This window comes from Equus quagga, chromosome 11 (genome assembly GCF_021613505.1).
Source record: "Equus quagga isolate Etosha38 chromosome 11, UCLA_HA_Equagga_1.0, whole genome shotgun sequence".
NCBI classification, from domain to species: Eukaryota; Metazoa; Chordata; class Mammalia; order Perissodactyla; family Equidae; genus Equus; species Equus quagga.
Window position 1 is genome coordinate 80507005 of NC_060277.1, and position 24700 is coordinate 80531704.

General features: G+C 38.2%; 1 protein-coding gene across 1 annotated transcript in view; it reads right to left on the reverse strand.

The window, feature by feature from the left end:
• Positions 1-24700, reverse strand: part of AATF (apoptosis antagonizing transcription factor) — a 101055-nt gene that overhangs the window by 19912 nt on the left and 56443 nt on the right. The window contains exons 9-11 of the mRNA XM_046676483.1: positions 16503-16570; positions 14603-14683; positions 7426-7497 (exon numbers count right to left, since the gene is read on the reverse strand). Coding sequence (XP_046532439.1) covers positions 7426-7497; positions 14603-14683; positions 16503-16570 — 221 coding nt within the window. The remainder of the gene's footprint in view (positions 1-7425; positions 7498-14602; positions 14684-16502; positions 16571-24700) is intronic.

A 24700-nucleotide genomic window follows, 5' to 3' on the forward strand; every position in this document is an offset into this window, starting at 1 on the left:
AAATCTCCATACTGTTTTCCGTAGTGGCTGCACCAGTTTGCATTCCCACCAACAGTGTATGAGGGTTCCTTTTTCTCCACAACCTCTCCAACATTTGTCACTCTTGGTTTTGGATATTTTTGCCAATCTAACAGGTGTAACGTGATATCTGAGTGTAGTTTTGATTTGCATTTCCCTGATGATTAGTGATGATGAGCATCTTTTCATGTGTCTATTGGCCATCCTTATATCCTCTCTGGAGAAATGTCTGTTCGTGTCCTCTACCCATTTTTTGATCGGGTTGTTTGATTTTTTGTTGTTGAGCTGTGTGAGTTGTTTATATATTATGGAGATTAACCCTTTGTCGGATAAGTAGCTTATAAATATTTTTTCCCAATTAGTGGGCTGTTTTTTTCTTTCAATCCTATTTTCCCTTGCCTTGAAGAAGCTCTTTAGTCTGATGAAGTCCCATTTGTTTATTCTTTCTATTGTTTCCCTCGTCTGAGGAATTATGGTGTCCAAAAAGATTCTTTTGAAACTGATGTCAAAGAGTGTACTGCCTATATTCTCTTCTAGAAGACTTATTGTTTCAGCCCTAATCTTTAGGTCTTTGATCCATTTTGAGATTATTTTGGTGAGTGGTGAAAAAGAATGGTCAATTTTCAATCTTTTGCATGTGGCTGTCCAGTTTCCCCAGCACCATTTGTTAAAGAGATTTTCTTTTCTCCATTGTAGGCCCTCAGCTCCTTTGTCGAAGATTAACTGTCCACAGATGTGTGGTTTTATTTCTGGGCTTTCAATTCTGTTCCATTGATCTGTGCACCTGTTTTTGTACCAGTACCAGGCTGTTTTGATTACTGTAGCTTTGTAGTATGTTTTGAAATCACGGATTGTGATGCCTCCGGCTTTGTTTTTCTTGCTCAGAACTGCTTTAGCAATTCAGGGTCTTTTGTTGCCCCATATGAATTTTAGGATTCTTTGTTCAATTTCTGTAAAGAATGTTATTGGCATTCTGATTGGGATAGCATTGAATCTGTAGATTGCTTTAGGTAGTATGGACATTTTAACTATGATTATTCTTCCAATCCATGTGCATGGAATGTCTTTCCATCTCTTTATGTCGTCATCAATTTCTTTCAAGAAAGTCTTGTAGTTTTCATTGTATAAATCTTTCACTTCCTTGGTTAAATTTATCCCAAGGTATTTTATTCTTTTCATTGCGATTGTGAATGGGATTGAGTTCTTGAGTTCTTTTTCTGTTAGTTCATTGTTAGTGTATAGAAATGCTACTGATTTATGTATTTTGACTTTATACCCTGCAACTTTGCTGTAACTGTTGATTGTTTCTAATAGTTTACCTATGGATTCTTTGGGGTTTTCTATATATAAGATCATGTCATCTGCAAACAGCGAGAGTTTTACTTCTTCATTGCCTATTTGGATTCCTTTCATTTCTTTTTCCTGCTGAATTGCTCTGGCCAACACCTCCAGTATTATGTTGAATAGGAGTGGTGAAAGTGGGCACCCTTGTCTTGTTCCTGTTCTGAGAAGGATGGGTTTCAGTTTTTGTCCATTGAGTATGATGTTGGCTGTGGGTTTGTCATATATGGTCTTTATTATGTTGAGGTACTTTCCTTCTATACCCATTTTATTGAGGGTTTTTATCATAAATGGATGTTGGATCTTGTCGAATGCTTCCTCTGCATCTATTGAGATGATCATGTGGTTTTTGTTTCTCATTTTGTTAATGCAGTGTATCACGTTGATTGACTTGCAGATGTTGAACCATCCCTGTGTCCCTGGTATAAATCCCACTTGATCATGGTGTATAATCTTTTTGATGTATTGCTGTATTCGGTTTGCCAGAGTTGTGTTGAGGATTTTTGCATCTATGTTCATCAGTGATATTGGCCTGTAGTTTTCCTTCTTTGTGTTGTCCTTCTCAGGTTTGGGGATCAGAGTGATGTTGGCTTCATAGAATGTGTTAGGGAGTGCTCCATCTTCCTCAATTTTCTGGAATAGTTTGAGAAGGATAGGTATTAAATCTTCTTTGAATGTTTGGTAGAATTCTCCAGAGAAGCCGTCTGGTCCTGGACTCTTATTTTTGGGGAGGTTTTTGATTACCGTTTCTATTTCTTTACTTGTGATTGGTCTATTCAGATTCTCTATTTCTTCCTGATTCAGTTTGGGGAGGTTGTAAGAGTCTAGGAATTTGTCCATTTCTTCTAGGTTGTTCAAGTTGTTGGCATACAGTTTTTCATAGTATTCTCTTATGATCCCTTGTATTTCTTTGGTATCCATTGTGATTTCTCCTCTCTCATTCCTAATTTTATTTATCTGAGATTTCTCTCTTCTTTTCTTAGTGAGTCTGGCTAAGGGTTTGTCGATTTTGTTAATTTTTTCGAAGAACCAACTCTTTGTTTCATTGATCCTTTCTACTGTCTTTTTTGTTTCAATATCATTTATTTCTGCTCTAATTTTTATTATTTCCCTCCTTCTACTGACTTTGGGCTTTGTTTGTTCTTCTTTTTCTAATTCTGTTAGGTGTTGTTTGAGGTTGCTTATGTGAGATTTTTCTTATTTACTGAGGTGAGCCTGTATTGCAATGAATTTCCCTCTTAGGACTGCTTTTGCTGTGTCCCAAATGAGTTGGTATGGCGTGTTTTCATTTTCATTTGTCTCCAGATAATATTTGATTTCTTTTTTAATTTCTTCAATAATCCATTGTTTGTTCAGTATTTTAATTTTTTTACTTTTTCCTTTTTCTCCCCAAAGCCCCCCAATACATAGTTGTATACTTTTAGTTGTGGGTCCTTCTAGTTGTGGCATGTAGGATGCTGCCTCAGCATGGTTTGATGAGTGGTGCCATGTCCGTGCCCAGGATCCAAACCAGTCAAACCCTAGGCTGCCAGAGCGGAGGGCAAGAACTTAACCACTGGGCCACGGGGCTGGTCCCTCAACATTATGTTAATACATACAGCGCCATTTCCTCCTTTACCAGCTGCTTATAATTTCATTGAATGATTTTCTGTGATTTATTTAACTAGTTGCCTATTGATGGTCATTTGGATTGTTTCTTATTTTTCCCTATTATAAACAATGTTCCAATAAAGACCTTTGATACAAATATATTTGCCCACTTGCTATTTCTTTAGGTTAATTCCTAGAAGTAGATTTTTCTGGGTCAACAGAGACATATACATTTAAAATTCTGAAACACACTGCCAAACAGCCCTCCAAAGTGATTTTGCCAATTACATTCCCCACAACAGCATACGGATGTGTCTGTTTCCTCACACCATCAACACTGTGGATTACCAATCTTTTAATGTTTTCCAATTTAATAAGGAAAAAAATGAAATCTCATTGTTTTAATTTGTGTTTCTTTGATTAATGAGGTTGACAGACTTTATGGTTTTTTGCCATTTGAGATTTTTCTTTTACGATTTCTAAGTTTGCTTTGCCCATTATTTTTATTGGGATATTCTTTTTTTTTGGAGGAAGATTAGCCCTGAGCTAACTGCTGCTGCCAATCCTCCTTTTTTTTGCTGAGGAAGACTGGCCTTGAGCTAACATCCGGGCCCATCTTCCTCTACTTTATATGTGGGACACCTACCACAGCATGGCTTGCCAAGTGGTGCCATGTCCACACCCGGGATCCAAACTAGCAAACCCCGGGCCGCCAAAGTGGAACGTGTGAACTTAACTGCTGCACCACTGAGCCAGCCCCATGGGATATTCTTAGAGATCTGTAAAAACTCTTTACATTGTATTATTACATAGTAAAGTAATATGTCATATATGGAACTTTTTCTTTCCAGTTTGTCATTTACTTATAATCTTGTTTTTGATGTCTTTTTCAATGTGACTTTTATGTAGTCAGATCTATTAATATTTTCCCTTATGCTTCTGGCCTTGGTGTCATGCTTACAAAGTCCTTCTCTACCTCAAAGTGATAAAAAAATTCTCTATTCAGACATGCACACCGAGAATGACATATCTGTAAGTTAGCAGAACCAAAACTATTCACTTGAAGAAAAGTAGTATGCACAGATATTGACATTCTAACAATTATGAAAGTTTCCCCTTACTCAATGATATTTTGTGGTGTAGAAAGTAGGACACAAATAGTACAGATTATTTCCTCAAAACAGTACTAGATTATTTCCAGTTGTGACAAAGCAGGCCAAGCTACGACTGCCTCCTTCTTAAGTTAAAGTAACGATACCTCCTGGCCCTGGAAGTTTTGATACTAGAAGCAGAAAGAGCTAATACTCAGGTACTCCACCCACAGTTAATCCGGCCTTTTCAGACCACAGAGCATGAGCAGTAACATGGATGTGCGCCTGTGTACCCTTACGAACACAGTGGGAAGGGAGTGCACTTAGATAAAAACACATGCTCAGTTCTCCAGCTACAAGGCTTTCATTAAATTCCTTGTTAAGTGGCTAAACCAACTGGAGAACAACTCTGATAATCAGTCCACAAAGGATAGCCTCCCCCCCCCCCCCCCCCACCCCGCAAATACTGAATACTACAATGTTACTCAACAAACTTCTCTCAGCGCCTTCTCCCCTGCCTACTCTACCTGAAGGGGCAACGTAACACAGCTCTGGCCAACATAACACAGCTCCAGCCAATGAAACAGAAGAAGTTTGTTGGAGGGGATTCTGGGAAGCTTTTACTTTTCTGATGAACGAAAATAGGCATGGCTGACACCACTCCTCTCCCCTTGTTGCCTAAAATGCGTGTTCAATGGCTGAAGCTGCAGCAGTCACCTAGGAACTGCAGGGGAAAGACCAAGAGATGTTGGCCCTAATATCAAGGAGAAGGGAAAACCATCGCCAATACTTGTCTGCCACTAGGATTATTCTGTCAAAAAAAAAAAAACTCATTTGCTTATGCTTCTGTAGTCAGGATTTACGTTTCTTGCAGACCAAGGCCAACATAATCCTAAATAATACAGTCATTTTCAAATAATCTTTATGTCTAGCAAGTAGACCCTCAAAAATTATGAGTGAATAAATATAATTCTGAAAAATTAAGTGCCCCTAGGGTATTAGGTGATTCAAGAAAAATTCCAACTAAGAATGACAAAAACTTGATTTCCAAATGATCTAGTAATATTCAGACTTCTATATGCAAAAGATGTTACCGGGGCCGGCCTGTGCCATAGTGGATAAGTTCACACGCTCTGGGTGGGCAGCCTGGGGTTCTCCAGTTTGAAACCTGGGTGCAGACCTACACACTGGTCATCAAGCCACGCTGTGGCAGGAGTCTCACATATAAAATAGAGAAAGATGAGCAGAGATGTTAGATCAGGACCAATCTTCCTCAAAAAAAAAAAGATGTTACTAATATTTAAACTAAGTTTCACTTTATGCCTGGGATAATAATGTTACCTTAATGGGTTTGTTTTAGTTTTTAAGCTTCTAGTTTTCCTTTTTTGTTGAAATAATTTTTTTATGTCATCCTAACAGAGAATCTAAGATGTACTCATTTCACTTTGTAATTTTTAAAAACAGACTAGAGCCGGAAATGAATGAAAAAACCCCAGCCAGACAGAGGCATTCACTTGCAAAGCATAGGAGAGCATATGAGGTCACGAAGTTCTGAGTATAAATGTACTCAGAACCATCCATAAGCTGTTTTGTACACAAAGCACTGAACAAAAGCAAACAAAAAATTAATAATCACTCTGTTCACCTAAGCTTTTCAAGTGAGGGGGTAAGTGGGTGGGGAGGAAGAGTCTGATGGGGCTTAGTAGCAAACCAAATACTCTCGAATAAGAAGGTTAAATGTCGCTTAAGGGATAAGACTGGCAAAACCCACACGCGCTGACCTTATGACCAGTAATTTCACTTGGCGAAGATGTATGTTTAAAAACATCTACCGCGGCTGGCCCCGTGGCCGAGTGGTTAAGTTCATGCGCTCTGCTGCAGGCGGCCCAGTGTTTCGTTGGTTCGAATCCTGGGCGCGGACATGGCACTGCTCATCAGACCACGCTGAGGCAGTGTCCCACATGCCACAGCTAGAAGAACCCACAACGGAGAATACACAACTATGTACCGGGGGGCTTTGGGGAGAAAAAGGAAAAAATAAAATCTTTAAAAATAAATAAATAAATAAATAAATAAAAACATCTACCGCAGCATTATTTACAATGACAATTTAAAACAATTAGTGAATGGCTAAATAAGTAATATTATAAAAATATTACATAGTCATTTAAAATTTTTGAATAATTTTAATGATAGGAAACTGCTCACAGTATACAAAATAGTTAAAGAAAAAATTCACAATAGTAGAATATAATTTTAATTATATAAAAAATAAAAACAAGAACATATTGACAGGAGACTTATAAAGAATGAATGGAAATATTCTGAAATGTTAACAGTGGTTATCTCCTGCACGTGTGTGTATGTGTATACACACACATTTCCTAGCCCTGTACCCTGAGAGGGCCTAGAAACAATGACACCCAGTAACAATGAGCACCCCTAGCACCCAGATCTTGGTTTCTAAATACCAGAATCCACTAAAAAGAATCAGGGCTCTTTGCAGAAAGATTGATTGATTCCAGAGATGGAACAGGGAAAGTATAAGATGAGCCTAGAATAGCTTGTTGTGCCAGAAAGTAAGGAAGGACTCAAAGAATGATCAGGACATCTCAAAAGGACACAAGCCAGCTTGAAGCTTGAAGGGACTTCCATGAATCTGAGACAATTTTAAATCAAAATAAATAAAGATAGTAACAGATTATGATTAATTGAATAAAATAGGAAAGCACGAGTCTATACTAACATAAATGAATGGTGAACAAATGAAGAAAGGATAAGGCTAAATAAGTAATATTATAAAAATATTACGTTGTAGAATGCCAACTAATAAATATAGAAAGAATTAGTCTTTAAAAAATGGTTATCTCTGAATTGTAATACTATGAGTGTACTTTTTTTGTACACATTTCTATATTGTTCCAGCTTGATAAAATGAGCATGTACTTCTTTTGTAAAAACACTCCAAAAAAGAATCCTCAACAGCTGCCTGAACACACACAACCGAATGCACATCTCTAGAGCAATCTCTAGAGCCACTTTAAAAAGGACAGCGTATGCATATAACTCCCAAACAAGTGCATGTGGTGTCCTGACCCATCTGTTTAGAGAAGAGCTCAGATGTCCTAGGCAGGTGGCTAAAGTTAAAAACAAAACAAAACAGCGAAAACAAAAAACCACAAGAGGCACGCTGAAATTTATGGAAATTTTGTTTTGGTTTTACAATAATTATTGGAGTGAAAAGACGTGACAAAGACCCTAGCTATGATGCCAATGATGAATGGTTAACTGATAAGAAGAAAAGGAGAGGGCGACAGGCTGTAGAACAGGTCACTATCAGGCTGTCATGAAGCCATCTGAGATATATAATTAATCTATTACTCACCTGGCATCATCATTCATTGTAGTATGGTCAATAGGTGCCATGAAGCTCAGTAGCTTGCTAAGGACATGAAACCTAAATAAAGCAGGAAACAAACAGACAGCAACATTAGTAACTATTAGCCTAGAAAAGGAAACACATTCTAGGAGCTAACAAAGTCCAGAACTGATCACAGGAACATTTGGCTCCAGAGTGGAATAGGGGATAATTCATACACACACCCACTTACAACTATATTTCCCCCTTTTCCCTTAATGCTACAGGAGAAAAGTCGGATAAAAGCACATGGTAAATGACAGCAGTTCAACACAGATCCATTTGTTTCACAGCCCAAAAGAAGAGTAGATACACTTGTGTCCTTGAGCAAGACACTCACCCTTAAACATTACTCCAGGCAAAAGACAGTGAGGACCTGACTGCTCCATTTTCCTCCTCTCCATACATCTTAATCCTTTTTTAGTGTCACTAAAGCTACCTACCGGCAGTAGCACAGGCAGTGGTCTAACACTTGAAACCTCGCCACCACTATCACTCACTAGCACTGCTTCCCTGAGCCAGAAAAGGCTTCCAGAATTCCACATCATCTTTACTCACTAGCCCCAGTGACTCTTTCATGTCCCCATCTTCATATGAAGGAGCACAACTGAGTATACAAGTTTGAGCCCTAGTTCAGTCAAGGTGTTATGGAAATCACCTCCATATTCTACCAATAGAAAAAAATGGTACTGTTCTATGAAGTGTTTTGAGATCCTTTGGTGAAAGGAGCTGAATAAACGTATGACCTTATACAGACCAAATTATACCAAAGAGAATTTAAAGAAGGTATCCCTTTCTGTTCATTATAATTGAAGAGGCTGTACGACAATATGCATATTATAAAATTCTAACCAAAAAAACTCTCCTCTGGGCCGGCCCCATGGCCGAGTGGTTACGTTCACGTGCTCTGCTTCAGGCAGCCCGGGGTTTTGCCAGTTCGGATCCTGGGCGCAGACATGGCACCACTCATCAGGTCATGTTGAAGTGGCATCCCACATGTCACAACTAGAAGGACCCACAACTAAAATATGCAACTATAATCACACACACACACAAAAAAGATTGGCAACAGGTGTTAGCTCAGGTGCCAATCTTTAAAAACAAAAACAAAAACTCTTCTTGAGCAAAACACTATCCACAAACAAAAATATGATAAATATTTTCATGTGCATAATGTTAGTTTTAAAAACACTTTTATGCATATCAAATAATTTGATTCTCTGCTGTACTACCCACCACTAAGCCTCCCAAATGTCATTCTTTTTTTAAAAAAAAATTTTTTGGTGAGGAAGATTGGCCCTGAGCTAACATCTTGTGCCAGTCTTCCTCTATTTTGTATGTGGAATGCTGCCACAGCATGGTTTGATGAGCAGTGTGTAGGTCTGCACACAAGATCCGAACCTGTGAACCCCAGGCCGCCAAAGCACTGACTTAGCCACTATGCCACTGGGCTAGCCTCTCATTCTTATTTTTAACAAATGAATTTTACAAGAATAACAGTGATGACATTTTTCACATTACTAGAATAATAGAAAAAGTATAAATTCACTATAGAAAATGTGGAAAACAAACCAACTAAGCACACACAAAAATGCATAGTTCCTCCACCTACAGACAACTGTTATTAACATTTTGGTTAGTTATGTTTGTTTTACATAGTGATCCTGTTTTATATATATATATATATATATATATATATATACATACACACACATACACACACACCCACACCCACACACACACAATTTCATATCCTCTTTTTTTCACTTAGCATTGTATCTGAATAGCTATATACAATTCCAGGAGTGGAAGTACCATAATATATTTCCATATTTTTGAACATTTATATTGCTTCCAATTCTTCACTTTTTATAAGATGCAAAAACAAAATCTCTGTGCATCATACTTTTTTTAAACATCTATCTCCTACTTATAAAAATATATAATTCTTGTAAAAACAATCCAAATACAGAAATGTATAGAGAACTGACAAGTCCCCCGTAGTCTGCTCTCCCAGCAACAATCACTGTTAGTTAAAACTGTTAAGTTTGACTGCAGCGTTTTCCATATAGAAGACAAACATAAACAAGACATTTTTCATATAAAAATGAGATTATAATATACTTAATATTCTGCATTATGCTTTTTTCCACTGAACCATACGTCATATTCTATTCTTTTTTCATAGTCGTATTGTAGATCCACTTATATATAATACTGAGTAAAATACTAATAATCAATCGTTATAATTACTTCCAAAAACCAAAATATTTCTTTTTATATAAATCATTTTCTAGCATCCAACTAGCAAGTCCGACCAGGCTGATGCCACTGACCAGCTATCATGTAAACTAATGTTTCCACAAGGTAACGTGTTCATCTTTGCTATGACATTTCTGGAAATTTCTCTCCAACCCTATCACAAACCAAGAGCAAAACTTGCTCACTGGTGGAACCTGGTATCAGTGATGATAGCTGGCACACCCCACCAACTCCCCCGAGGTCTAATTGAAGGAGTTATTTATAATATTCTCATCCGGCCTGGACCACTTGTTTAAATGAAGGAGCACAATTGAGTACATAAGTTTGATCCCTAGGCCTTCAGTCAAGGTGTTGTCTGAAGGGCAGAATTCTAATATAGCCAAGACATCATTTTGGTGCCTGCGTAGGCCAGGTGGTCCTGCCCGGAGAACCAACTCACCAGCCACAGGTTAGAAGCATGGGCTCTGGAATCAGACCAATTGGCTCCAATCCCAGTTTGCTACTTAGTAGTTCTGTAACACAGCATGAGTTACTTATCTTCTCTAAGCATTTTATATAAATTAGCTAATTTAATCTGCATGACAATCCTGAGATGTGACTTTTATTAGTGTACTTTTTCACAGATGAGGAAATGGAAGCACAGAGATGTAAAGTAACTTGCCTCAGGTCAAAAGGCCAGTAACTGGAAGAGTCAGATTGCAAACCTGGATAGCTTAGCATCAGGGACTGTGCTTTTCCTACCTCTGCATGTAAACTGCTCAGGAGGGCCCGACAGTGAGTTAGTTATCACTATTGCTATAAAGAAAGGTCTCTCTGATCCTGACCATATTGCACACATTCATAGTCACAAGGAGAGCCAGGAGAATACGGACAACAAAACCGCAAACAATTCAAACACGTGACCTTATTTATTACCTTTATTTTACTTTTTATTTTGCAATGAGTCTAGATCTATAGAAAAGTTGCAAAACTAGTGCAGAGAGTTCATACATACCCTCACCCAGCTCCCACTACTGTTAACAACTTACATAAACATAGTGTAATTTACAAAATCAGAAAATTAACATTGGTACAATACTGTTAACTAAACTATAGACCTTATTCAACTTTCACCCATTTTTACCCTAATGTTCTTTTTCTTTCCAGGATCCGATCTAGGACCCCACATTGCACCTAGCTGTGATGTCTCCTTAGTCTCCTCCAATCTGTGACAGTCCCTCAGTCTTCCTTGTTTTTCAATGACTCGCTACAGTCTACAAATAAAGTCCAAATTCTTAGTATAGCCATGACCTAGCACTCTCTTATTGATATAGCCCCATCTCCTGCCATTCCCCCATATCCACTCTAAGTCTCTCCCAAAACAAATTAATTGCAGTTCCCAGAATGACCATGCACACTCTCAAGTCTGCATTTTTGCAAACATTATTCTTTTTTGGCCTTTCTCTGGACCAACTCAGTTCTTTCTAGTCTGCTCGGTGTGAAGTATGGATGTCGCATCTTACAGAAAGACTTTCTGAGCAGTCAGGTAACCCGACACCAGGATGATCTCCAGCACAGCACTTCCCACACAGCATCACTGTCTGCTTATCGTCCGCCATCCTCTCCATACTACATGTGCCTTGAGGGCAGAATGGGTATCACGCAGCACCTAATATTATTCCTAGAACTTCAGAAAGAAGCCTTCTTATATTTTAGTAAACCACTTCCCATATTTTACTGTTTAGCCCCTGTTTAAATAGAATGTCTGTTTCCCACTTGCCTGTTGCCAGAATAAGATTTCAAATGCCTCTGGATTTGTAGCGCTGTGGGAATCTAAATCACTATCAAAATGGTAGAAAAACAGAATTATATAATTTCAGTGACACAAACCTCTAAGGAACAGTTTCATGAGGTTAGTTTAATAAATTAATATAAGAAAAGCAGTCCAATGACTGGGAAGAAGCCTGCAACCACCTAACCTGGTCTCTGTTAAGGAAGTCTCCAGTAATCCCTGTTGTGCATGGGGAGAGGCAGACAAGCCCCAGAGCCCAGGCCTTGGCGGTCATTAAGATGTTAAATCTCATGCTGAAAATTCCTGGTGATTTAATCAATAAGGTATAATTTCTAGTGAAATAAATAAAAAGGACTTTGTTGAAAAGAAAGAAAAGAGAAAGGTACTATTAAAACAAAATCTTGTCTTTTAATTTCAACCTGATAAATAATAACTCTGATAAATTTATTTTGATTTGGGAAACAACAGACCCACGTTCTCCTTGCCATGCTAGAAAAGTACTCACTTCTCCAACACTCATCCAGATTCCTTTATCTGTGTTATGTTTAAAGCTATAGCCATTCTCATTACCTGATGTGCATGTTAATTCTACTGTCATAATCATCCAAAACCATATTCTGACTGACTAATGTCTACAAGGCACCACAGTAGATAATAAGGTTGGAACTGCCTTAAAGTATAAAGCCGCACAGTTCTTGCCCTCAAGGGGCATACAAATATAGCTACTTGCCCCAACAGTTCTAAAATTTGTAACAATACAATAATGTAGAAAAGGCATTTTCTTCCTCTCTCAGTTCTTTTGAAGACTATATATTTGCAACAGCAACACCAACAGATAAACACAAGAGAAACCAAAGAAACTAACAGTTTCGAATGTTTACTATGTACCAGACATTTACACATTATTTTAGTCTTCAAACCAAATCTATACAGTAGGGATTATTATCTCCACTCAGTAAAGGAGAAAAGTAAGGCAAAGAAAATAACAGTCAAAAATCGTATAGCCAGACAGAGCCCATCTCCTGATTTGAAATCCTGGCTCCTCCCTCGAGGGAATATTTACAGCCTCATAAAGCTTTAATTTAAAAGTACAGTACTGGAGAAAAATTTGATCTCAAAACTGGGGCCGGCCCCATGGCCGAGTGGTTAAGTTTGCGCACTCTGCTTCAGCGGCCCAGGGTTTCACCAGTTCGAATCCTGGGCACGGACATGGCACCGCTCATTGAGCCACACTGAGGCGGCATCCCACATGACACAACTAGAAGGACCCACAACTAAAAATACACAACTAAGTACCAGGGGGCTTTAGGAGTAAAACGAAAACTAAAATCTTTAAAAACAAAAAAAAAAATTAAAGAATAAGGTACTCATTCAGCCTGGCCAATTATAAGGTCCTATTAGCAACACTCTTCTTTAAATCCTTACAAAGGTGAGGGGTGCAGAAGAGACAGGTTGAAAAGAGGCATGTATGTGAGTGAGCAAGTAAATGAGCACTAGGCCAGGAGACTGACCCAGTGTTGGAATAATAATAGCAATAATAATGATGGTAATAATGGCAACAAATAATTCTATAGTGCTGACTGTGTAGCTGGCACTGTTCTAAGAGCTGCATATATACTTACTCACTTAATCCTCACAGCAAGCCTACTAGTCTGGTACTATCACCACTCCCATTTAACAGATGAAGAAACTAGCACAGAGTTTAAGGGTCTTGCCTAAAGTAACTACCAGTCAATGTCAAAGCTGGGATTCAAACTCAGGCAGTCAGGCTCTTGAGTCCTTGCTTTTTTTTCCTTTTCTTTTAGATTGGCACCTGAGCTAGCAACTGTTGCCAATCTTTTTTTTTTCTTCTCCCCAAAGCCCCCCGGTACATAGTTGTATATATTAGTTGTGGGTCCTTCTAGTTGTGGCATGTGGGACACCGCCTCGGCGTGGCCTGATGAGTGGTGCCATGTCCGCACCCAGGATCCAAACCCGCAAAACCCTGGGCTGCCAAAGCGGAGCGTGCAAACTTAACCACTCGGCCACAGGGCCAGCCTCTTGAGTCCTTGCTCTCAACCATTACACTGAAAACGAACCTGGAGAAGTATGAAGATTTGGAGATTTCAACATATGAAAAAAGTTAAATTATGACAATTTAAGCTGAGATTTAAGAGAAGTGACTTCGAATCAAAAGATGATGAAAGCTACTTTGCACTTCTGCAAAGTTAAAAAAAGGTAAGCATTTCCTGATGAGTTTTGTTAAATACTAAAACAGGTTAATTAAAGTAGTTGTGAAATCTGCTTCTCTGAAGATATTTAAAAATGAGATAGATCCACATTTGTCTAAAGGGAATTTAATGACAGGCAGGCTCTAATAAGGATGTAGGATTAGCTATCTGCCTAAAACCGTCTGAACGCAATGAGTTTAAGACTTTTTTCAATGTGCACCTGAATTACAAGTTGTTTCTTTGACACTGAGGCATTATGTGAATATTATGTAATATATATATATAGTCACAAGGAATCTAAGTCCAAAAGCATCGCAATGTCACGTCCTACTCTTGTTCCTTCTTTTGTCTGCATACTTATAAGCCTCCTTAAAGAGCTCACAGGGTTGAGGGGTTTCCTACAGTCAGAAAATTCTGTTTTCTCATAAAAATTATATTTCTCATCTCACTTAAGCACATTGTTAACCTTCTCTGGAATCCCTCATTTATATCCTTTTAGCATACTGTGTGTACACGTATGGCATTGTGAAAATGGACCAATATAATCCTATTCTAAATAAGACTCCAAAATAAAATTTTTATATTGTTCTACAGAAATCACTTTTTAAAACTAAGACAATTGGAACTATCGTGTCTTATTTTCCTATTATTTCTCTTTCAGGAAAATGCAAATATTATTTAACCCATCCATTCACAACAGGAGAACAAAAAGTAAAGGAAACTCTATCTCCATTTTAGGGTAAGAAAAACTGAGTCTCAAAAAAGCCTCAAATATTGTTTTAGTTATTTTTCTGATCCTTAAAAACAGACATTAGAAGAAACAGAAAAGTGACATAATAGCCAAACGGCAAGAGAAGGGATACAACATACCATGTTAACATTTTTTCTAAAAATAACTCACCGAAGTTTCCTTCCTTTGCTGGCTTTCCTATCTACTTTCTTGTGGATTTTGCTTCGTAACTTCTGGATTGCAAGCCACTGCCTGGGAAATTCACAAACATGTTATGCATCATCACTAAGAGAAATAGTTATACGTATTGACAAATTGGAATTTTTCTCACTAACAACCCTGCAGAAAGAAATCATCAACCTCTATCAAGTTCCTCAAAATAGTCTGGGGCCAAAGCGACTAATCAATTGAAGAGGATTTGTGCAATGGCAAAAAAACAAACTGCAGCTGGGAAATTCTACAGCAAATTTGGTTAACAATGCTCCTTAGATTTGGGGCTGCTGTGACAAGCACTAAATCTACCAGCCTGCAGGAGAACCCATCAAACTGCGGAGAGCTGATTCGGTTTGCTCTTCATGTTTGAGCTGTGCAGCGTGTTCTCTTACTAACATTGCCACTGCTGTTTGGTTGGAACATGTGAACCCTTTAAATCTAATTTTCCCTTTGTTAATACCCAACTGCTTTTTCTTGGGCTTTCCAATTTTTGCTAAGTTTTAATGACTATCCTTTACTAATACTACTTTTACGGTCATTTTATTTATTTAATTTTCATTTCACCTATAATATTTCAGAATATGTTGCTAAAAGGTAAGGGCTCTTCCCCCCCAACATAATCTCAACACCACCGTCACACCCAAAAAAAGTTGACAATAATTCTGTACTATCGAAAATTCAGTTTTCAAACTCCCCAGATTGTCTCAATTTTACAGTTGGTTTGTTTGAATCAGGATCCAAACAAGATTCATATATTCTGCAGTCATTTTAGATTAAAAGGAATTAATTTTTCAAATAAAGGATACTGAGCTCAGAAAATCTTCATAAATTGCTCATATGAACAAATGTGAAAGAAAGAAGGAGAAACAGCAGCAGCTAGTCATCTTACCTGATTTATACAACGAAAACTCAACATCAGAAAAGAAAAATCTAGGGAAATCCAATTACTGTAATCTTAATATAATCTTAATTACCATAATCTATTTTATTGTAAAGTCAGATAAATGTACAATATAATCACCACTTAAATGCAATTTGCTCTATCACATTAAATTTATAGTTAACAGCTCTCTATAGCATTCCAGAGATATACAAAATATCAACAACATCCTATCCTAAAATTCAAACATCGTTTTACTCAAATAAAATTATTTCATCAATATAAATTTTTCATTGCGTTCTCAAAACGCTCTCTGCCCAGATTCCATTCTAGCACGTGCAGCTTTTGTTTCCTTTCATGCTTTTGCAAATTATGGCTCATGGCTATTTAAATGTACACTATTCATTAGGTAGCACTCTAAATGCCCTTTTTATTTTCCAACCACAGGATGACGCATACACACAAGAGCCTTCCTTCACTACTTTACATTCTACCCTGACATCTGGGTAATGCTGCCATGTTCCATTTCTAATTGTGCTGAAGCTTTTACCGAAGGGGTGGAGGTCTAAATTAGGGCAGACTCTAACAAAGCAGATTCAACTACGAGCAGGGAACCTGTTGTGCACAGTGCCACGTTCTGACAGCTGAGAGCACACATTTGGGTGGGTGCTTTTTATCCTCTGGTCAGACATGGATACAAATACAATCACAATCCAAACCAGAGAGCAAAGAGCATAAGAAGGACTTTGTAAAACAAACACCGATAGGTGTTTTATAATCTCTTATTCAAACTGCACTTAAGGCTTATAAGGTAAACAAATAGGATTTCCATCACGTTGTCTTTCTAACTTTTATTATCTTGCTTAACTTTTATAATAATAGAGCCAATCTCTGCCTTGGAGACAGAATGAAGGGGACTCAAAGGGAGAAACTATTACATAGGCTGCTTGCATGAACAGAAAGCCATATCTAAATTACCTTCCCATGGCCACCTGATCATTGGGATCCAAGGAGCTGGTCTTCCGTTCTATGAGTTCTCGAAGGAGCTAGAGGCAAAAGGAAATCCATTGATTTATTTATCATCTCCCAGCACCACCTGACTTTAAAAGGGCACAGTAGGAATTCTGAATGGCATAGTGACAGCTCTAAAACTACAATCAATAAGGGACAAGTCAGTGGCAAGAGCATGACTGAATTCCCGTTAACCCTTTCATATTTATGTATCTTTAAAAAGGGGGCTATGGCAACAGCTGAGAACAGAAGTCCATTTGGAAGACTTATTGTGCTGCAGTTCATTTCAAATGGGTCAATGAGTGTGCAACATTCCCTTCACTGTTTTTATGATTAGTTTTGTCCACCTCATCGATATCAATGGAGAATCTTTAAAAGGTCAGGGAGGAAGGGCTACGTGGCAAAAAGGAAAATGCATCAGCTTCTCACCAATAGGATAATGGTACATGGTTAACTTCTGACCTATAACCTCTAGCAGTCAGGAAGGTCTTCCCCAGGCAAAAGCCTTTATTATATATAATTAAAAGTGCGGACTTCATCCTCTTGCTTTCCATGGCTGGTACTCTACCCTGCTTACTATTAAGTGATTTAACCATATATGACACCAACACATTCACAGTGACAACTATTCTGAGAGGGAACCTAAAAGAAGTCATATGTGTGTACTGCAAATACAACACAGAGAACCAGTTTCTCATCCTATACAATTAACTCCATGGGAACTCTAAATTACTCTCCCACTCTCCTCTTAACCCTGGGTAGTCCACTGCATGCAATCGGAGTCTAAATCTATATCATTCACACAGACTTAAGAATTTGCATTGGATCTTCAAGTCCTAGGTGAAGAGACGCAATGGATTTAAAAGTTAAACATTAAAGGAGGAGAATTTTAAATTACAACACTAAAACTAGATATCATCTCTCCTGTGCAAGCGCTCTATGCAGGGAAATAGCAGCAGATTAAAATTCCAAAAATCTTCTGAGAGAAATCTAAGAGAAGACACTAAAATAAACTAGTTCCTGCTAATCTTCTGTCAATAATACAGGTTTGACTTTAAAAGTTGTTTCTTCACAGAAATAAGTAATTCTTTTGTAGGAAAGGCATGGTAGCAATATAATTATCTCACCAAGGTAAACAGCTGAAGTCTGTGAGAGGATAGAAAAGGAGGAATGAATTCCTATGAAAGCAGTTCACTCTCTCATTTCCATTTGTTTATGTAAGAAGGCTCTAGAAGAAGTAAAACAAATTTATAAAAATATTCATTTCCATATAAGATGAATCTTTATTGCAAAAGGGAAAAGGGTGTCTCAATCGCAATTAAAAAACCTCCTGTGATGTTTTTTCATTTGCTTATTTGGGACATTACTACAGCAATTACGTTTAAAAATGTGGGGACCAGAGGGCACTGGTTTATTATCACTAGAAAACAGCAAGCTATTTCTCTACCCTGTTTATCTGATTGATTCCCAACATCTTTCTGGCAGCCAATCTATCAGTTTATCTCTCCTACTTCATCACAGTCACTTCTGGCAGCTAAATACAAGATCCAAATCCAGTGTTACACAGACATACGACACAGTAAACCTGTGTAACACTGCCACTCTGTAAACAGCTGCCCTTAAGGCTAAGCAAAAATGGGCTCTGGTTCCTAGTCAATATTCTGTCAAAAGAAAGGTTGGGAGGTAGAAGAGAGAGAGGTTAATAAGAAACGAATAAAAAATAAAGAAAAAGAGGAAGAAGAAAACGAAGAGAAAGAAAATAATAAAAAGGAAGAAAATAATGGAATGGCTACATCTTATTGTCCTTACCTCGTCCCAGCCACATAAGAGATTTTACAACAACCGCTCCTGTTGTCCTAATCATCTCTGATCCCTGGACTGGGAGCACTGGGAGCAAGTGCTCACGGAAGGCTGCCCCAGCACAAGAGGGGCGATGCTCTGGAACAAAGCCCAAACGCCCTTCCCAAGGGCTGGAACCTGGGGCTGCACAACTACAGCGGATCTCCCACTTGCAGGGGTCTCTGTGTTCAGACACCAAGTTGGTCCGGCATTCACCTGCAAGTGCTCTGTGTACTCTCTGTGTTCTGGGTTGCATTTCCAGTACCCAAGTGCCTCGCACAGCTATTCTTATACATTCATGAGTAGGAAGATGGTTTTATGAGTCTATCTGGCCAAATCTAGTTTATTCAGTCCAATGTTTCAGAAGATTTTGTTGTGTACAAAGGAAGAATGAGAATGTAGCAAGAAAATACAAGTAAAACTAGTCCCATGGCTACTGCTATTTCCCACAGGTATCACTATCACTGGGTTTAAATTTAATTCAGAAAACTGCTTCCAAAAAAGCTGCTGGAAAATGAAGCTTTAGGGATGTTGCTCAAGAACTTAAGGAGCCGGCCAGTGGTTAAGTTCATGCGCTCTGCTGCGGTGGCCCAGGGTTTCGCCGGTTCGGATCCTGGGTGTGGACATGGCACCGCTCATCAGGCCACGTTGAGGTGGCATCCCACATGCCACAACTAGAAGGACCCACAACTTAAAATATACAACTATGCACCGGGGGGATTCGGGGAAAAAAAGCAGAAAAAAAAAAAAAAGAAGATTGGCAACAGTTCTTAGCTCAGGTGCCAATCTTTAAAAAGAAAAAAAAATTAGGTTTCTGTTAGTTATTGGAGTTTTCTATTTCAACAATGATACAATTTTGTAATTTTCCATGTGACTCGGAAATGGAGAGATGTATGAAATATTTTTGTTCTAGTCAGTTATAATTCCTCCAGAGAAAGAGTTAATTCAGAAAGGCTTGACTATTTCTCTAGTTCTAGGGGAAAATCATATATAGATGTAGTTAGGTTTTCAGGTCAGCCCACAAAAACCTATTTAACCCATAACAACATAGATGAGGAATAGCACTGACAGTACTATTCAGTATGTAATCAGCATTTATAAATACATTGCCTAGAAAAATGCATGCCAGAATCAGTTAAAAATGGCAGATTGAACACATTAGTTTCTCTCTTCTCCCTTCTCAACCCTCTAAAAGACAGTAGAGGAATAAAATAAATGTATTAACCCACAAGAAAGAAGAGAAAGGGAGAGCTAATGAGAGCAGATTTTCATAAATTTTTCAAAGACAGGAGATGGAGGAGTAAAAGGAAGTTATCACCCAAGTGCCCAGAGGGAACAGAGGGGAGGGTGGAGCTAATTAGGCCCACAGAATCCCTGTGAGGATGAGCTCCTAGAGCGCAGTTACCAGGAAAGGTGGAGAAGGGGGAGGGGGAGGAATCACCGGGCCTTCTCCATTATCCCACAGCCAAGTGACTAACCCCCTGCACCACCTCCTCTCACCGGAAGAGAAGTTTTATTCTCTGGAAAAATTGAGCCACAGAAGCTCCAGACTCAGGGATATGAGGCAGAGGCTGGATGAGGTACAGGGGAAAGACACTATGCCAATCTCTGGGACTTTCTGCCTCCTTCCCCCATCCTGCACAGTAGTCCCTCCTTATCCGTGGGGGACACAGTCCAGGACCCCCAGTGGATGCCTGAAACTGTGCATAGTACCAACTCTATTCACCATGTTTTTTCGTATACATATATACCTATGATAAAGTTTAATTTATAAATTAGGTACAGGAAGAGATTAACAATAACTAATAACTAGAAGATTATAACAATATACTGTAATAAAAGTTATGTGAATGTGGTCTCTCTCCAAATCTTTTACTGTACTGTACTGTACTCCTTTTCTTGTGATGATGTGAGATGATAAAATGCGTCTGTGAAGAGACGCAGTGAGGTGAAGGACGCAGGCACTGTGACGTAGCCTTAGGTTACCACTGATCTCCTGGTGATATCTCAGGAGGAGGATCACCCGCTTCTGGACCGTTGGTGACTGCGGGTGACTGACCCCATAGAAAGCAAAACGCGGATGGGGGGGGCCTACTGCATACAGAACGCTGGCACCCAGATTTAAAATTCCCAAGGCAGGAGAGCAGACGATTCTTTTCTGGGGAAACTGCATAGTCGATCCTCCCTCCCCCGAAAAAACAAGATTTCCAAGTTCTGACATTTCAGAATATTCCCAACCAAGAGGTTAGCTCACAGCATAGCTATAGTTAAAGGAGCCAAAAAGCTCTGCTCAGGTTTCCAAGCTACTTTTGAATGCCTTACTCTTAAATAGGAAGAGACAGTTAGGGATCACCAGCATCTGAGGAAGGCCTCAGACACAGGCCAAAACAACTAGAAAAAAGAGGACTCAAGACAGCAAGGCGGAGAAAGAAAAAAATCTATGATGGACACCCATAGAGAAGTGAAAGCAGACACGCTTCCACACGAACAGGATGTTATGAGAAAAGAGTAAAACAAGAAATTAAACACAAAACACAAAAACACAAATTTCAACAGAAGAACTACAAGATAAATGTACGAAAATCTTTCAGATATGAAACAAAAAGGCAAAAAGATAGCAAATCTTTACTTATTTATGAGAGAAGAAAAAAATTTAGAGGACAATCCAGAATGTCAAACATTTGACTAACAAAGTCTGGGAGAACATTATTAAAGAAATAATGAAAATTTTCCCAAATCGAAGGACAGGAATGAGCCTACAAAGATCTAGTACAATGAATGAAAAAAGACCTTTCCCAAGACAATCATCATGAAATGTAGAACGCCAGAAGTAAAGAGAAGATCCTAAAGGGCTAGAGAAAAACTAGGTCACACATAAAGAGGGTGACCACATATCCTAGTTTACCCCAGAGAGTCCTGGTTTATGCCTGCTGTCCTAGTATTCTTTCAGACTAGCACCTCGTGTCCCAGTTTCGACAATAAATTATACAGTCACCCGACATATTAAGGAATGAAAACCTAAATGGGATTAGACATCTCAATAGCAATAGCAGATATCGGAGGAGAGCAGAGCAATGACTTCAAAATTCTGAGGAAAATGATTTTCAACCTCAAATTCCATATACAGCCAAAGTATTAACCAAGTATGAGACTTATATAAAGACATTTTCACACATGCAAGGACTCAACAATTTACTTTCCACACACTCTTTCACAGGAAGATGTGCTTCAGTGAAAAGAGAGCACAGCAAGAAACAGACAGACATGAGATGGCAGAAAACAGGTCTAAATCAGGGAAAAGGCAAAGGCAAGTCACAAGACTGACAGCAGAGTCCTGGAGAGCAGCCGTTCTAGAAAGCAACTGAATCTAGGGAGCTCCAGGAGTGAGGTCTCTTGGGAAAAAGGCAGAGGGAGGAGGAAAATAACAGGTTATTTTACATATTCAAGGCATTTGGTGTATGTGGGGAAAAATTAGCAAAAGATACATAGAAAACTAAAAATTTTTTTAATTGAGGTCACATTGATTTGTAGCCTTATATAAATTTCACATGTACATCATCTTTAAACTTCCCTATAGACTGCATCATGTTCACCACCAAAAGTCTAGTTTTCATCAGTCACCATACAAACATGCCCCTTTACTCCTTCCCCTCTCGTAACCACCAATCTGTTCTCTGTATCTGTTTGTTTATCTTCCACATATGAGTGAAATCATATGGTAATTGTCTTTCTCTGTCTGATTTATTTTGATTAGCATAATACCCTCAAGGTCCATCCATGTTGTCACAAATGGCATATTTCATCTTTTTATGGCTGAGTAGTATTCCATTGTATGTATGTATGTATGTATGTATGTATGTATGTGTATACATATATATATATACACACACCACATTTTCTTTATCCATTCATTGATGGGCATTTAGGTTGCTTCCAAGTCTTGGCTATTGTGAATAACGTTGTGATGAACACAGGGGTGCATATATCTTTTTGAATTAGCATTTTCATGTTCTTTGGATAAATGTCCAGAAGTAAATAGCTGGATCATATGGTATGTCTATTTTTAATTTTTTGAGCAATCTCCATACTGTTTTCCATAGTGGTCGCACCAGTTTGCATTCCAACCAGCAGTGCACGAGGGTTCCCTTTTCTCCACATCCTTTCCAACACTTACTTCCTGTCTTTTTAATAACAGCCATTTTGACGGAGGTAAGGTGATATCTCATTGTAGTTTTGATTTGCTTTTCCCTAATAATCAGTGATACTGAACATTTTTTTATGTGCTTGTTGACCACCTGTAAATCTTCTTTGGAAAAATGTCTGTTCATATCCTGTGCCAATTTTTTTTATCAGGTTGTTCATTTTTTTGTTGCTGAGTTGTATGAGTTCTTTATATATTATGACTATTAAACCCCTTATTGGATATATGATTTGCAAATATTTTCTCCCAGTTGGTGGGCTGTCATTTTGCAAATCTTTTAAAAACAGGCATTAACTCGAGGGAAAAACAAATTTGTAAGGAAATGTAAGCTAAGCACATTACTTGTGAACAACATTTATTTAGTCATAATATTGTAAACACTGACTTGTTTCCACAAAACTGTGACAGAAAGTACACCAGGAGAACAAAGAACTGAAATGTGGGGGGAGGGGGTATAGAAGCATCAGGGCCTTGTTCCCATAATGGGAAGTCAAGAGATGATTTCATAAATGACTGAAATTGACAAATCAAGATTAGTATAAACATATAAACATACAAATATGCAAGCACTTATAAACTTCTCCGCACCATAGTATTTTAAGGTTTCTTAGGTAATGGAGAACCCAAAAAGAATGTCAGTATTTGTTTAGCAATGTCCAAAGGACAGAGTATAGATGTTTCTGAAAAATCTTCCCAGTGTGCAAATTCACACTGAGAAATTTTACAAGCCCTACAGGGGAAAAAAGAGCAGGAGAATCAAGGATATATTGATTAAAGCCCTTATGAATATTTTTCTGTTCCCTAAAATAAAACATAGCAACACACTAGAAATAATACCAATGATATTTATTTTGATTTGTTGCATATAATGCCAAGTAAATGTTAACAGCTATACTGAGATAGTGTAATTCACTTACCATACAATTCACCCATTGAAAATGTATAATTCAGTGTATTTTAGTTAATTCATAGAGTTGCAAAATCATCACCACATTTAATTTTAGAACATTTTCATCCCACCTAAAAGAAATCCCATATCTATCAGCTGTCATCCCCAGTATACTACAGCCACATCCCCCATAGCCCTAAGCAACCACTGATCTTTCTGTCTTTCTGATATGCCCATTCTGCACATTTCATATAAATGGGGTCATACAATACATGGTCTTTTATGACTGGCTTCTTCCACTTAACATAGTTTCAAGATTTATCTGTGTTATAGCATGTGCCATTACTTCATTCCTTTTTATGGCTGAATAATATTCCATTTTACAGAAATACTACATTTTGTTTATCCATTCATCTGTTCAGGGACATCTGAGTTGTTTGTACTTTGTGGGTTTTATGAATGCTGCTGCTATGGGCATTCATTGCAAGTTTGTGTGGAGACCTGCTTTCATCTCTCTTGGCTGTATACCTAGGGGTAGAATTGTTAGGTCATGTAGTAACTCTACATTTAACAGTGTGAGGAACTGCCAGGCTGTTTTCCAAAAGTAGCTGCACCACTTTACATTTCCACCAGCAGTGTTTGAGAGGTCCAATTTTTCTCCATCCTTGCCAGCACTTGCTATTGTTTGACTTTTTGACTCTAGCCATCTTAGTGGGTATAAAGTATTATCTCATTGTGGTTTTGATTTGCATTTCCCTGATAACTCATAAGGTTGAGCATCTTCCTGTGTTTACTGGCCATCTGTATGTCTTCTTTGGAGAAATGTCTATTCAGATACTTTGCCCATTCTTTAAGTAGGTCTTTTTATTATTGAGTTGTAAGAGTTCTTTATATATTCTAGATACCAGTCCCTTATCAACTCCCATTCTGTGGGCTGTCTTTTCACTTTCTTGATGGTATCATTTACAGCAGGAAAGTTTTTAATTTTGATGTAGTCCATTTTTTTCTTTTGTCATTTGTGCTTTTGGCATTATATCTAAGAAACCATTGCCTAACCCACAGTCATGAAGATTTAGTCCTATGTTTTCATCTAAGAGTTTTATAGTTTTAGCTCTTATCTTTACATCCACGATCCATTTTGAGTTAACTCTGGTGTATGGTGTGAGGTAGGGGTCCAACTTCATTCTTTTGCATGTAGACATCTAATTGTACCATTTGCAGAAAGACTATTCTTTT